The 16871-nt window shown below is 42.2% G+C and overlaps 1 protein-coding gene across 1 annotated transcript; it reads left to right on the top strand.

Moving 5' to 3' along the window:
* Window positions 1–4752: 4752 nt before the first annotated feature.
* On the top strand, window positions 4753–12964 carry GNAT2 (G protein subunit alpha transducin 2). The gene is given in 9 exon segments (XM_068540443.1): window positions 4753–4870; window positions 6592–6634; window positions 6937–7078; window positions 7815–7972; window positions 9905–10015; window positions 10017–10031; window positions 10260–10389; window positions 12082–12235; window positions 12774–12964. Coding segments are annotated over 9 exon segments (1062 nt in total).
* The last annotated feature ends 3907 nt before the right edge of the window (window positions 12965–16871 follow it).

Here is a 16871-nt window from a genome sequence, read left to right as displayed (position 1 = left end):
TCTTTATACTTACTTGCATTTTAAAAACTGTCTACAATGCATATCCATGATTTTTATAATCAAAGAAACGGAAAGCAACAAAAGTCTATAAAAATCTGTAATAGCCTCCACATCCCACCTAGTTAAGACTCTCCTATGTCTTATCCCCGGACTAAATTAGTCTTGGGGCCTTTAGGAATTTTGAGGCTGTTGGGCTCTCAACATTGAATAATAAAATAAATCTCAAAATTAAAAATCAAGTCCCAGGTAACCATGTAGAAGGTCATCTATATTCTGATACAATGCAAATTTTGACATAACTTTAAAGGGTGGTATCTTGCATTGGGCCAGGTCTTTTTAGGATTCCCCCTTAATCCAGACCTACCTACCTAACCAGCCCATAGGTGGCAATTCCTGCCCTCCACCCTACCTAGGAAAACCAGTTCACTAGTCCCTTCATGCTCCTCCCTAGTCCCATCTACAACACACCCTTCACCCTATAACCCTCCCCTATTTCTAGACTTTCAGTATGCTGTCCCTGCTAGGAAGTCTGCCCTGATTACAGCTAAGCCTCAATCTCCCCACCTACACAACATCAGCAAGAATCTTAGTGGGGTTTCATTGTCTATGTAGAACAGTTTGGGAAATGAAGGAGTGAGTCATCCTTTCTGACCTCCAGCTGTTTTCATATTGGGGACTCAAGGTTGTCTTTGAGCCTCTGGGATCTTCCCTAGCTTGAAACCAGCTTCCTCACTGCCTAGCCTGTACCCCAGATGGTTCCTGGAATGGCCCTCCCTGAATCTTAGGCCCCCACTGACAATGCACTCCTTAATTCTCTGAAGAACTGCTTCTCTTAGCTTCTCATCTGATGCTCACCTGTGACGTCAGCCTCCTACCAAGGTCAAACCACTTTCAGCAGATATTAGACTTGGGAGAGAATACCTGCAGCCTCAAAAAGATCATTGGCCATGAGTTTCCTAAACCAAACATTATGCCTAGATCCTTCTAGAATCAAGCTGTTCAGCTTTTTCTCAGCTTCTCCCAGGAGCCAGTCCCCCACCCCAGTCACCCCGCATTGTTTATAGCACCATGCAGCTGTATCCAACCATACTTGTTTGTAAGTCTTAAATGGGTTTTAGCCAAACCCTTTGTCATTCAAGGCCCTTCACTGGCTAGCCCCAATTTTCCTTTCCTATTCTCGTCTCCCAGCCCTCCCCTCCATGCACGTTCCACTCTTTTACTCCAGTCCAGTCATATCAAACTTCCCAGTCTTCTCTGAGCACACTTTGTACCTCATGCCTCCATGCTTTTTCTCATGCTCTTTCCTCTCCTCCAAATGTCTATCCCCCATTTCTATTGTTGTTCTGCTTCTCTGTTGAAAGTCTGTTCATTTTACAATTTTTCCCTCCCTTCTTCTACTAGAGAATTTATCAATTTGACAGTGAGATGTGCAATTGTCTTTTCTACCAGGGGTAGAGGCTAGGTTTTAAACAGCTCTGAATTCTCCAGCACTAGCACAGTGCTCCTGTAACTAAATTGTTTCTCTGTGCATTTACACCAAATCTTCCTTTGGACTGGAAGGCCCTGAAGGGAGTTCCTCTTTCTTCATGCCCGCTCCCCAACTCCAGCTGGGACAAGGCTTTACACACAATCCCTACCACTGGGTATAAGACAGGTCCTGAGACTTCCTCTTAACTCAGGAAGCAGGATTAAATTAGTTGGAAAACAATGATTTTTTTTCTTTCATTCAAAATATTGTAACTATTCAAACAATAAAGTCTGTTGCTAAAGAAGCTAAAAAATTTTGGGGGGTTATAAGGGCTGTGGACTAGGACACATGAGCTCTAGCTGATTCTGATACTAACTTGTTTAGTAACATGTGGATCGCCTTTCTGTGCTTCAGTTCACTCACCTCTAAAATGGGAATAGCACCTACTCTACCAGGACACTGAACCCAAATGGGATAATAAAGGAGGACAGCCACAGGAAAGGCACAGGAGCTTAAGACAGGAGGCAGGAGGCATCAGGATGGTCCATGCATAGTAGCGGGCAGGTCTGTGCAATTAGAGGGCAGGTGAGGGCCAGGAGTTCCCATAGCTTAGGAGTGGGAATTGGGAGCCCAGCAAGCTAGGAAACAAGGAGAAGCAGCACAGAAGTTTGCTGAGGTGGTAGCTAAAAAAGGAACAAGCTCAAACATTTTCCCCACTTGTGAAACAAGTCAGTGGTTCCTTTAACAATGCAAGTGCTGCTGTTACTGAGCTCATGCATTTGCCTGTCTTTTTTTGCCCAACGTTCTTTCTCTGGCTGCTTTTGTGGGGTAGTGGAAAGAAAGATTGCCTGGTTTGTTTACTAAGCTATATGACCTTGAATAAAAGTTACTTAACCCTCAAGTCTCAGTTATCTGGTCTGTAATTTGGGGACAAGAGCACTTAGCTTGAAGTCAGTGTGAGAATTAACTGAGATAAGCCCCGTAAACTGTCTAGCACAGTTCCTGGCAGTTCCTTGCTCTGAACAGTGCAGGCTGCAGCGCAGCTCTGGCCTAGGTATAAGTTACCAATATTGTGGGTAGTTTAGGCAGGGCTGGTGAGGTATCATTACTGAAACTTTATAGCCAAGATTCCAAGACAGTCACAATTTCAAAGACTCTCTTGTTTTCCCTTAAGTCAATAAGCACCTGCCAATTTTTGATTGGGAAAAGATGATCACCATGGAAGGCACCTTGGCGGCTGCCTACTTCTCCATCAACCCTGAGAGTCTAGGCTCCAGGCCCAGGGCTTCTCAGCCAGATACCCAGATATGCAGGCGAGAGGCGGTGGGAAGGAGGAAGGTGATCAGGGATAGCTCAGGGTACCCAGTAGATGGGAGACCTAGGTTCTAACCTCCCACTTTCTCAGTCTACCTGGCCACTGCTGCGCAATTCCACTCTAAAAGGAAAGAGCAAGTTAAATACTTGGAGCTCAGTGTTTCTCTGCATTGGCTACGCATTAGAATTACCTGGGAAATTTTAAACTCTTCATGCCCGGACTGCACTCCAGACCAGTTAAATCAGTACTTTTTTCTTTTTTTAAGTTCTCTGGGTAAATTCCAATATATACCAAAAGCTGAGAACCACTGTTTTAGATCAGGGTTTTTCAAACTGTATTAGTTTAGAATACAGTTTCTCAGGCTCTAGAATTGGCACTACTACTGGAACTTATTGATTCTAAAAACATACTCTTTTAAAAACACACATATATTAACCTCTTTGAAATCAGAATGATCTTCCATTCAGTGCCATCTAAGATTTGATGAAATACAGAAACAAGCATCCCAGGTAATTCTTATGATTTGGCCAGTTTGAGGAAAAAACAGTTCTCTAGTACTCCCTAGGGCAGAGCTTTCCAATCTTTAGTATCCTTAGAGTCACCTGTGATCCTGTTAAAATGCAAGTTCTGAATCAGAAGATCTGTGTTAAGGCCTAAGATTCTGCACTTACAAGAAGATCCCAGGTGATCTGTGCTGGGCCTTTCACCACATTTTCTGTAGCAACATTCTAAAGTATGTCCCTCTGAGGAGCTTCCACAGCAACTCATTTAAGTAAACTGAAATAATTGGCATAGAGAAGTATGACCAATGGAGAGAGTCTGATATGTCTGTGAAGCAGTTCGTAGGCTGCACGCTCATTTCTCCCTGGGAAGGGGCAGCTGCGACGAGAGCCAGAGGAAGGGCTGCCCTGACCTTTGAGGAGCCAGAGGCTAGAGTCTAATTTCCCAAGGAAGCACTGTCATGTGAGGCAGCACAAACCCTCCACACTAAATATCAGCGAAGTTCACTTGCCAAGTGAAGTTAGGCCCCAGGTGGCTTTAGTGGGTAAGCAGCCCCGTTCTCTCTACCACATACCCTTTTTCCTTCTTTCCCTCATTCATCAAAACTTCATTGAGGATCCACTAATAAACCACAAGGTCTGAAGGATTCAAAGATGAATCAGATTTGGTACCTGACCTTCGGGGGGAGGAATTCAGTCTGGAGGAAACCCATCTGTAAAACAGACAATAATGAAGTGATTAAGTGCTAATAACAGGAGTATGTATAAAGAGATGAGCCAACATAAAGGAACAATGTTAATAGCTTCCTGGTGCAGCAGCAACTGGAGGAGCTGGAGGAAACATTTCTAATCTTTCCAAAAAGGGGTAAACCCCAAACAAAAATTCCTTGCCAGGACCGGCCTGCTATGATGGAAGAGTGTGCGTTGGTGCCTTGAAGCTGTGTAATCTGGAGTCTCAACATGGGGAGAGCTTCCTCTGTTTGTGTCTCTAATCTCTAGCTCTAAGATGCAAGTGAATCTAAGAAGGAAGAGACTTTTAGGGGATCAGTCCCTCAAAAGGATGGGGCAACCATTATCTTCTTCCAGAGAGTTCCAGCATCTGCATCCTATCCTCCCATGTCAGAATCCAGCACATCATTTCCCTAGTTACATAAACACTTGTCTTTGCCCTTTGTCATATTGAGCTCTTAATTGGCTCAACCCATCACATTGCTAGATATAAAGGCTACAATCCCTAGACTAAGTAGGTCTCTGGCTGGGGTACGTAGTCTCAGGCAAGACAGGCAGCGTACAAGAATATAGAGCCCGCTCCCTCACCCAGCTCCCTATAGACTGGCTTTTTAGGAGGACTAAGAAACTGATACATGATCCCAATTTACTTTTTCCTTATCTTCCATCTCTCAGATAGGAAACCCTAGAAGGGAAGCTTAAGGGCCAGAGGAAGCCACCAAGGAGGAGACGGCAGAAAGATGGGGAGTGGAGCCAGTGCTGAGGACAAAGAACAGGCCAAGAGGTCCAAAGAGCTAGAAAAGAAGCTGCAGGAGGATGCTGACAAGGAAGCCAAGACCGTCAAGCTGCTATTGCTGGGTGAGCGAGATGGGAAGATGAGCCAGAGAAGGAGAAGGTACTGCTCCTTCCTGCTTATCCTGGATGGTAGGTGGGTTCTAGCCCACTGTGTGGGGAGGAAGGATGGCAGGTCATTTTTCCTCTCCCCATCCAGTCTCAGGCTAGGGGATCAGGAGCTCTAGGGCTGAGCACAGCCACCCCAATGAGATGCAGAATGCCAAAGTTACTCTGGAACTGTTCTGCTCTTCCTTGAACCAGGAATAGTGTGAGGGCCAGAATGCACCTACCCATCTCCAAATTTAACCAAACCTAACACCTAGCAACTTAAGCAATTATCATGAACTCTGGGCTTGCAGACACTTACTGAATCTGCAAACACAGAACTCTGAGTCAAGGACTCAGAAGAGGACAGTGGACTCAGAAGTCCTACCATATAATCAGTGTCATGTAGTCCCAAGGATAGGCCTAATGGTTCTTACCAAGTATACTGGTTCCTTCTCCTTGCTTTCAGTAAAAAAATCTGTAGAACTATTAGAAGTGGGGAGCCCTGAGTGGGGAGGAAAGGAGTCTTTAGAAAAGTCCTTTCCTGGCTTTCTATTCAGCAGCTGCCTCTAAAGCCCCTGCCAGATGGGAGGCTCATCAGCTTGATGAGCTCCTAAGCAGATCACGGGTTTGTGTTGAAAAAAGAAAAGCACCTCAGTCGGTCAGAAATTGATCATGGCTGTAAACAGAGGCAAAACAATAGAGTTTGGGACACCTGGCTTAGGAAAAAACCCCAATGGTCGTACAGAGGTAGGCAAGCTGGAGCAGGTAGGATCTTTATCGCAGAAGACTGGCTGGCTGGGCTGGGTTTCCAAACCCATGAGGAGCCTGGGAACTAGAGCCCCAAACTAAGGCACCTCCTTTCCCTCAGCTGATCTGTGGCATGGCCCTAAGGACACACTGAAGAGTACATCTCTGTAAGCAGACTCCAAGGAGCCCAGGAGGCTACAGAGGGGAAAGAGATGGCAAGGCCACTGAGAGATCTTTTAAGCCTAAGCAGCTTTCTTCTACATTCAGGATAAGAAGCTTAGAGGGACCAAGCACAGGATAAGTGGGGAGGGTTAAGGCATCAGGGATAGTATAGAGTGGGGGAGAGAGCTGAAGGGTATGCGGGTCCTTGGTAGAGGGGGAGTGGAGTGTGAATGAGGATATAAGAACATTTTAGTCAATAATGGAAACAGTAAGATAACGAAAACATAGTATTTCAGTGAGGTGATCCAGCTTTCTCTAATCCCACCCCAAGATCACTCTCCTGAGTAAAAACAGGCAGAGCAGAAATGTGTTAAGAGTTCCCCTGAATCTATCAGTGGTTCTCAACGAGATTTTGTACATCCCCATCCCCACCCCAAGACACTTGGAAATGTCGGGAACATTTTTGGTCGTCACAGCTGGAAGAGTGGAGTGCTATTGGCCTCTGCCAGGAGTGCTGCTAAACACCCTACAATGCACAGGACAGCCCTCCACAGAAAAAACCATCCAGCCCAAAGTGTCAATAATGCAGAGGTTGAGAAACTCTCCTCTAATTCCAGATCAAATGGCCTGAGCTCAAAGCTGACAGAAATTGGGGCAGCAATCATCCCTATGTGTTCTCCCCTAACAAGGCTCCCAAGTGAGCAGTGGCTTAGACTTCTCACGGGCCATCTACTGGAGGGTTGGGGAGAGCCGGTGGAAATACGAAGCATAAGCATTTCTCCCTGCAGGTGCTGGGGAGTCAGGAAAGAGCACTGTCGTCAAACAGATGAAGTGAGTAGGAACAAAGCCCCAAAGGACTGAGGTAGGGTGAAGAAGTCAGTAGAGCCAGCGGAAGCATGGAGGATAAAGGGCTCTTTATCTGGGTTTTTAAGGAACCCAGATGTAAAGGATATAAAGGATCTTATTCCCTATGTCCCTCATCTGCATGCCCCATGTCCCTCACTCTCCACTTTGGGACAGCAGTAAGAATACAGAGATTGGATTCTTATGACCCTTTAAATCCTCCCAGAGTCCCAATCCCTTAGGTCTGGTTACTCAGGTCCAACGAAGGGCTGGGTGTCTCCTCCTTGCAGGATCATTCATCAGGATGGCTATTCACCAGAAGAATGCCTGGAGTACAAGGCCATCATCTATGGGAATGTGCTACAGTCCATCCTGGCTATCATCCGGGCCATGCCCACACTGGGCATTGACTTTGCTGAAGCAAGCTGTGCGGTACGTGGTTAACGCTATGTGGTTAAGGGTGGGAGGAAAGGCTAATGAGAACAGGCCAGTGGCCAACAAGCTATGAGGAAACATGGGTCAGAAAAAAGTTTATGTAACTAAAATCCCACGTGCTGAGCTTTAAATCTTTTTACTTCAGTCCTAGCAAAGCATGCAATTCCTACCTTTATAATAAATGTTTATTAAAAAAAAAATCTGCTCTCAGCTTCCTCTGCCTTTTTGTCTTATTTTACCATTTAAATTGTTCCCCTCGGGTTCTTTGCCCTGGCTGTGTAACTTTTATAAGCCAAATTCCTAGTTCCAGTATTGTCCCTTTCCTAGATTTGAATCATTGAAAAAACAAAGGTGATAGGTTCCTGTCTATCATCTTGTCCATTTCATGGTCAATCTGGTCTTTAAATTTCCAATCTCCCTGCAGCAGAGGACCCACATTTTGTGGCAGGACACTCACTTTTGGACTAAGGATGGAAGATGGACACACCACGGAGGAAGCCCCTGGGACCTCTGTTATCCACTAGGCATCCCAGGACTGGATATATTGCCACCTTCTACATCTCAGAAGCACCCTCAAAAATTAATCAGTGTTTATTTAGAATCTTTGCTGGACACTATCTCCACCTTAGGCTTTGGTTGCAATGCAAAATGCTTTCCTTTCAGCAGAATTCCCAAAAGCCTCCTGGAAAGCCATTACTCTTGTGTAATTCTCATCCTGGTTTCTGCCTTACAGGATGATGGGCGACAGCTCAACAACCTGGCTGACTCCATTGAGGAGGGCACTATGCCTCCCGAGCTGGTGGAGGTCATCAAGAAGTTGTGGAAGGATAGTGGGGTGCAAGCCTGCTTTGACAGAGCTGCAGAGTACCAGCTCAATGACTCGGCATTTTAGTAAGACTCTGATTGGGGAGGGGGTGGGATGAGATGTCAGCAACCTTCTAGGAGAAATCACAGCCAGCCAAAAATTTTAGGCACTGACAGCCGGAGACCCAAGGACTGAATTCAGGCTGCATGCCTGTCTTGTTAGGCTTGAGCAGTGTTTTACTATGCTTTGAATTTAATGCCTTTACATTGGGACATTTGCCACAGTTCCCACCACTCTGTATTGCTTTCCACTGGTTCACTGCAGCCTACAAAGCTGAAGACTCAAAATTCAAAACAGAGGTGCTCTGTTTAACAGCCCTCAGCCCCTGTCTTCTTAAATCAAACACGTAGCCTCTCCTTTCAGAATCATGAACACTAATACAGCCCTGCAGTTCTGCCATGCATTCTCCTAGGAGGCATGATTCATCATGGCCCTCTCAGGGCTGAAATTTCTAGCTGGCAACACAGGCTCTACTTAAGCCACTAGCCTAAAATGAAAATCTCCTTCACCCATAGCATCTTATGTCAAGGTGCCAGGGCACAGGATACAAACTGCCAGAGCAAACCAAAGAAAGTTGGTCAGGGATTAGAGAGCACCAACTTTGCAAAGTTGGTCCCCAAAAGATAAGGTACACAGAGTTTATCAATCCTACCTCAAACAGCATGGTATCATAGATGGGCATGAGCTTCAGAGTCAAACAGACCTGGGTTTAGCCCCTGTTTTATCACCTAATCTTATAATAAAGTTATCATTTACTATCCCTGGAGCACTCACTCACTTACTCACTCAGGCCTAGGCACTGCTCAGTGCATTAGGTACACATTTTCATTTAATCTGCACAATATGCCTTTATGGTAGATAGTATTTTTTATTAGTCCTATTTATAGATGGAAAAACTGAGGTTCAGACAAGTAAATTAACTTGCCCAAAGTCATATAGATAAATGGCAGAGGCTGGATTTAAATCCAGGTCTATTTGTCCACAAAGTTGAATGTTTTTTACAATATACCACAATGCCTCTTGTCCTGGACAAGTTATTTAACTCTTCTGGATTTTTCCTTCATCTGTAAAATGGGATATGAAACTTGAAGGTTTATGAGGTTAAATGAGAATTTAAATGTGAAAATGTCTGGCATATAGTTAATTTGCCCTCCCTCTTTCTCTCAGTCCTCTCACTTCACATCTGCCTTCCTTTTTTTTTTATTTTATTTATTTACTTTTTAATGGTAACTATCAAACAAATACAAAAGCAGAATAATACAATCAATCACCTGGCTTCAACTGTTACCAACTGATGGCCACTCTTGTTTCATTTTATTTCCATTCCCCACTGGAATATTTTGAAGTAAACTCCAGATATATCATTTCATCCTAAAAATTTCACTATGTTATCTCTAAAAAATAAAGGTTCTTTAAAAAAAAAAAGAATCACAACATAATCATCTCATCTAAATATTTAATAATTCCTTAATGTCATCAAATATCCAAGTCAGTGTTCGTTCAAGTTTCCCCAATTATCTCAAATGTTTTCCCTTCAACTTGATTCAGGATATAAACAAGGTCCATGCATTGGACTGATTCACATCTCATATATTTCTAAAATCTCTTTTAATCTACTTCTGCTTCTTGATGGAATTTTGGCACCCATTTAAACCAACAAGTCTCATTCAAGGGTCTAGAAAACCTTGTAGTCAGGTGAAACACAAGGAAAAGTTATCTGACTTGACTTAAATGGAACAGAACCTCTGCCTCAAATGGGCTTGTCCCTCAGCCCATCCCACACTTCCTTTTGTAAGGACACAAGAGGGTTTGAAGGAAAGACTCCTAGATTTAACAATATGAATTCTAGGCTGGTTCTATCACTAAGTTAGCTATATGCCTTTGGGTAAAACCCTTCACCTTCCTTGACTTTGGCTGTGGAAAATTTAATATTATCAATGCCAATCACTTTTTTCCAGCTACCTGAATCAATTAGACCGAATTACAGCCCCTGACTACCTCCCTAATGAGCAAGATGTGCTACGATCCAGAGTCAAAACCACAGGCATTATTGAGACCAAGTTTTCTGTCAGACTTGAACTTCAGGTGAGTACATGGTTCCCTGGGAGCACGTCAGATACCCAAAAAGGGACGTAGGTATGCTTCTTGGCTTTCACAAAAGCCCAGTCTGACTTACTCCTACCTCTCCCCCTTTCCTTTCCACTTCCCATCTTACTAACTGTCCCCAAAGTTGCCACCTCTGTGGGGTAAACACCAAGTGCATGTGGGTCACACATTGGGTATACGTTTGAAAACAGGTGTTTCTTCTCTCAGGATGTTTGATGTGGGAGGGCAGAGATCAGAGAGAAAGAAGTGGATCCACTGCTTTGAGGGAGTCACCTGCGTCATTTTCTGTGCAGCCCTCAGTGCCTATGATATGGTGCTGGTGGAAGATGACGAAGTGGTGAGTGACCTTTGCACCAAGCAGCTTTGATAGCTAATTCCCCCATGACCCTTCCTCTAAACTTTGTGTCACTCCATTACCCCAACTTGGGTGATTTCAGCTAACACTAATAGTCTAGCAGTCTTCTAGCAGACCAATGTCTCAGGCAAATAATTCTAGAAAAACCTCTTCTTCTGCAGGTTCTAGGTTAGCACTTTAGAGCTCCAGATTTACTGAGAGCTTGGTCTCCGATTAGACATCCAAGTATTACTTGGGACATCAAAAATCTCACAAGAGATACTGAGTATTAAAGGGATAAGTGATCATTAACTTGGCAATGCAAAGGAGTTACACTTAGTAGTCTCTCAGGCTGCCTATGGAAGTAAAGGATAGATGAAAATGATAAGAGCAGAAAGAACAACGTACGATGTGTATCTTTATGCAACATGATAGAGGGGTTGCATACCAACCTCACTTGGAAGCCTAAATATATACTCAGTGTCAACAGGACTACAGAGAGACTGGCAAACCAGTTTTCTCACATGCCACTTAAATTGGCAGCTGGAGGACTACCTGAGGGTGGTTCTCTTGAGCCTGTGGAGTTTTACAAGACAGGAGCTCTGCAGGAACAGTGTCAGCCCATCCAGGTACCTTCCAAGTTTAAGGCAGGGCATGTCAAAGGCATGGAAAACGACAATTTTACATATACATCTGCTCTGTAAACAGAGGCCCACAGTTTACCGATAGAAGACAAAGCTTCTATCCTTCTATCCCCCGCTCCAGTTCTTCTCCCTTCTTCTTAGTGGTTCAGGTTGACATTAGAGCACTCTGAATATCTTCTAGCCAAAATGTCTTAGAGAGCCATTCATTTTCCAAGATCTCTTCCATCTTTAACCTTGAAGTCTAGAAGGTCTTGAAGGGTTTTTATAGGAGTATTAGCAATGAAAAAAGGCTACTAATTAGTTTTCTTTATTAGGTGAAAAGATTGAGCCCAAGTCAGCTAACAGCACACTTCAAGACCCTAAAGGTCTGCTCCCTAACAATAGGCTGGTTTGGAGCACTGGGTAACCTCTGGACTCTGCAGATTATAGCACTACTTCTCACTCATTGAAAGTGACAATCAGAGAAGGAAATAAGGTAGAAGTGCTTGTGCTGTGGCATTGGGAAATTCTTTAGCCCTTACCATTTGGCACAAGGGCCAAATATCCCTATTATGTTCCTGCCTGAACTGAGATCTGGGACTTTTTAACAGAAGGCTATCAAAATCATCCTGGAGATGTACGTGGACATATATTAACTTGGGCCCAGTTTCAACCCTGAATCAGCAGCCCTTAAGGATATCAAAGTCCTAAGCTGTGCCCTGGTTGCCAAAGATCTGCATAACATTTACTGTACACCTATACACCACCTACTATCATGGACACTATACATACATGATCTCATCTAACTTTCATAATAATCCTGAGATAGGGAAACTGAGATTCAGAAAAGCTCAGTACTTTCCCCCAAATCATACAGTTGTGATATAAAGAGGATTAGAAGGAAGTCAGATCTCTTTGGCTCTACTCTACCACACTAAGAAAGAGATAAGGTGTTCCCTACCTTTCCTTTTACATTTGGAACACTGGTTTCTTCAAGGGGAGCAAGAACAGGAAGTAGACAGATATCCCGTAAGCCCAACCTGATATCTCTGATGGTGTTTCCTCTTACTAGAATCGTATGCATGAGTCACTGCACCTGTTCAACAGTATATGCAACCACAAGTTCTTTGTGGCTATTTCCATTGTCCTCTTTCTCAACAAGAAGGACCTCTTTGAGGAAAAACTCAAGAAAGTCCATCTCAGCATTTGTTTTCCGGAGTATGATGGTAAGTGCCAGGGGCTGGAGACAATTCTTTCATAGTAATGACGGGGGGCTGCCTCATTTCCTATACCAAGGAGACATAAAGGAACTTGTCTTTAAGGAGTAGTAAGTGTAACTCCTCTGCTTTGCCAAGTTGATGGTCCCTTATCCCTTTAATATTCAGTTCCTCCTATGAGCTTTATAATGTCCAAGTGATATTTGGATGTCTAACCCGAGAAACTTGAGCATTCAGTTAGAGGTTTAAATTCAGATGTCTCTGGAATAGAGCAGACATTAGATTCAGGAGACCCATCAACTGTTCAGATGATAACTGCCAGAAACCAAGGGTGGAGACACAGAGACACCTCTCTCCTCAATTTCTTTGCTCAACTCAAGTGGGAAACACTGGAGTGCAATAAAGGAGAGGGCCCTCCCTCTAAAAATAGGCCCCCAACTGCAGCTGTCTAATACAACATTTCGAGGATCAAGTGAGTCACTTAAAAAGTGAGCAACTAAGAAGGGTTAATTTATCCCACTTCTTCACTATTTTTCTGGAAAACCAGGGAACAACTCTTACGAGGATGCAGGGAATTATATCAAGCGTCAATTCCTTGACCTCAACATGAGAAAAGATGTCAAAGAAATCTACAGTCACATGACCTGTGCCACAGACACCCAGAATGTCAAATTTGTATTTGATGCAGTTACAGATATTATCATCAAAGAAAACCTCAAGGACTGTGGACTCTTCTAATTCTCACCATTCCTCAAGTATACGTTCTATAAACAAGTTCAGAATCTGGGTAATTTCAAGCAGAAAATTTTAGGTCAATATACCATGACAAGAATACATCCATTCTCCCTTGGAGATGGAGTATGTATGACTGCAATTGTGTCTCATACGTTCTTTTAAAAGTGGGATAGCTGGTACAATTTAAAGAATGCAAGGCCAGGAGTCAGAAGACCCAGGTTCCAGTACTGGTTCTGCAACTTACTACAAAAATGTAAATATTTCATTTCTCTGAGCCTTGAGTTCCTCATCTATAAAATGAAGATAACTTCTCTATACTACTTCACAGGGTTATTCTAATGATCACAAACATAAATGAAGGAAGGGAAGGCACATAAAAGCTGTGTGGTTAGTGACAGAAAGAAATCCTATATAAAAGCTCCCATATATGAAATTCAACACCAGGTTTTTAGATGAATTATCCCAAACAAAAGAGCAAACCTTCCCTGCAGTCTGCAAAAAAAACTAATTAAATACAGAACCTCACTAAACCTACCACCCCTTTTTACTAACAGACCTTTATGTATGTGCCTTAGCTCAGAGACCTGAATCACCAGATAGAAGATGTGAGTTTCTTAGTTTCTAAGGTACACATCCAGAAAGGATTTTTTTTTTTTTTTTTTTGGCCGCTCACACTGTTTGCAGGATCTTAGTTCCCCGACCAGGGATTGAACCCGGGCCCTCGGCAGTGAAAGCGCAGAGTCCTAACCACTGGACCTCCAGGGAATTCCCAAAAATGATATTTATTAAGCACAGATTATCCCTCTGCTGCCAAAAAGACTGTGTTCCCTATATCTCTGCAAGTACAGGGATACTTACCCTGTAAGTAACTTTATCAGCTACACAAGACACTTTCTGAATAAACCTGGAGGACAGAACACACTCCTACTTGGAGTATTAATGATTTTATTGCTGCCACTTCTGTATCACAGAATTTAAAATAAGTGAGCAATCCTAAAATCCTTGTTTCAACCACTACTTGTTTCAGGAGAACAAAAAAGGCAGCTGATTTTGCTTTAGGCTCTGAAAATCTTTGCAGTTGGGTCCATGAGATGCCTGGCTGAAAACAACATCTCCCCAAACAGGCCAACAATTAAATTATTCCCTGAACTCCTTTGGGGGGAAACAAAGCTTGTATTTATCTTGACAGGAGGTGGTGAAGTCAAGTACAGATTTAGCATTTACAACTACTAGTGAGGAAAGCTCTGGGCATCCAAGATTTAGTATATAAAAGAAAGTGTCAATTAAAATGAATAGCTGCTCCTTGCCAAAAACACACATTCACACTTAGGCTACTACTAGCAATATTGATACTAGAGAGCCATATGAGCTTGAAATACACTGAAGAATACATTTGCAGCTGTTAAAATTGGATTCATTTAATAGTCTTTCTGATTCCTCGAAGAGAAACCAACTTGGGAAAATTACCAGAAAAATAAGGAAAACTACTCTGCCTACTGCCGATTAAAAAACTTAAACCGAAGAAAAAAATCTGGGTAAGACTTCTTGCACCCAAGCACTGTTCAGGGACTATACTAAAGGGCACGCTCCAACGATCACTAACCTCTTTGCTTTAACTCAACATATAGGGGCTCTGAGTCTTTTTTTTTTTTTGGTATCATAGATCCCTCTGGCAGTCTGATGAAACCTATGGACCTCTTCTCAGAGTATTTAAAAATGCATAAAATAAAATTCAGAGAATTACGAAGGAAACCAACATACTGAACCCAGTTTTATCTTTGGAGTTCTGAAGCCCCAGGTTAAGAATCTTTGCTATAGCTATGATCTTATCTATTCAGGGCCCAGATGTAACTTTTCCCATTTATTCTACCTTCAAGTAGGGTAGCCCCACCTACCCCCAAATCATGCCAGATTATTTGCTTCTTTTATTAACTTTTCCTTGATCTTTGACTCTAGGCAGGAATTGGTTATGGGCCAAACTGTAAACGCCCAACCCAGGCTCCTCGGTTATTAATGTTCATATAGAACCTGCCCTACAGTACTAGCATGAAAACAAAGCCAGTGGGACAGGTCTTCTGGTAGAACAATCTCTAGCAGAATAAAACACGGTTGTATTTTAGTTTTCTTTTGCTCTGGTAGACACCCCAACTTTTAACTGGTTTATAAACAAATTCACACAAGCCACCCTATATGCACTTTGCAAAAAGATTACCTTGGAGGCTGGATGGGGAAGTAGCAGTACTTAAAAGCAACACTTCTATAGCTGCTTTACTGAAGTTAGGATCTGGTTATTCATCTTATTATATTTTCAAGCTAAAACTCTTCTGGTGAGCCTACACAGAATAAAAACAGGGGGCCTTGGTCATCCATTCTCTTGTTCCTTAGAACAAAGTCAAAACAACTTCCCAAAGCTCTTAGCCAACACCGGGATGTTCTCTGAGTAAAGGTAAGAGGACTTCAAATGTTCTGGATAAGCTTCCAAAAAAGGCATTAATCCTTACCGCAGCTTCACTGTTTGTCAGGCCCAGAGATGGTTCCCAAACCTCATACTATTAGAGACAACTCCACTGGTACTTCTCCTCCCAACTGGCTTATTTTTATCTCATGGACATTTTGATTGTGTGCATGAAAAGTTCTCTTTGCATAAAACAGCTGTTAGAAAGCTTAAAACCAAAATTATGCCACATACTCACTCTGCTGTCTATATCTGTCTTCTTTTGCTTCATTTTAAATTTAAACTATACTGTTGAATTTTATATCATCAGAAATTGTTTTTTGTAACAAGATAGGTCAGAAACTAATACTCAACCCTATTTTCACGTACTGCAATCTTAATTCTTAAAACGATAAAGCTAGAAGAAACTTAAAATATTCTAGGTCCACTAGCAATTTATTGATAAGAAACTGAGGCCAAGGGAGGTGGAGAGTCTTCATCAAGATCACACTGCTAGGAAGTAGCAGAACTAGAACTCCAAAACAGGTGTTCTGAATCCAAAGCCAGTGGTCTTTCCATATGCACCATGATACCAACAGCCCACCATACACTATAAAGTCAAAGTCAATTTTCTCATTCTCCTAAGCTCCTTCTATTCCCAAACAAATCCTTGGTTATTTTTAAATTATGTCATCTCTAAATCATAGATATTTAACAAAATCATCTCCACACTAAATACAAATTGGTCTCAAAATGGAATGTGAAATTAGCATAAAACAGTAAAAGTATAAATAGCTTTGTTTGTTGAAGGTATAATTTTCTGTTCTTATACTTAGAGGGCAGAGACTGTAACACACTTCCCTTGCATTGCATGATTAGACATTGATGAAAGTAAGCCAAATGTAAATTACGTTCCATTTCATATAAATCTGATGACAGTTGCTTTTTTTTTCTTATAAAAATATGACTGACTCAAAAGGACAAATACAGTATGATTCCACTTATATGAAATACCTAAAGCAGTCAAATTTATAAAGACAGAAAGTAGAATGCAAATGGGGAATTATTATTTAATAGGTATGGTTTCAGTTTGGGAAGATGAGAAAAGTTCTGGAGATGAATGGTGGTGATGTTGTATAATGATGTGAATGTACTTAGTACTACTGAACTATACACTTAAAAATAATTAAAATGGCAAATTTTATGTTATGTATATTTTAACACAATAAAAAAAATGGAAAAAATATAATTGGAAATGTGCTTTTATGTTTCTGTCAATTAAAGGAGGAATAAAAGCAGCACAAAAATTCAGTCTAAAAATTCAGTATAACTATAAAAGACACATTTACTTGTAACAGTTCTTACTCTGATAAAAAAAATCACGTACCCCAAATAGCCCAAATCTGGGTGGCCCCATCCCCAAGGTGAAAAATAACAGCATTCAAAAACCACTCTATACTTGGAGATGTGCCGTAG

The sequence above is a fragment of the Eschrichtius robustus genome, chromosome 3, assembly GCF_028021215.1.
Source record: "Eschrichtius robustus isolate mEscRob2 chromosome 3, mEscRob2.pri, whole genome shotgun sequence".
Taxonomy (NCBI): Eukaryota; Metazoa; Chordata; class Mammalia; order Artiodactyla; family Eschrichtiidae; genus Eschrichtius; species Eschrichtius robustus.
The sequence above is the reverse complement of the archived record's forward strand: the minus strand, read 5'-3'. Positions and strand labels throughout refer to the sequence as shown.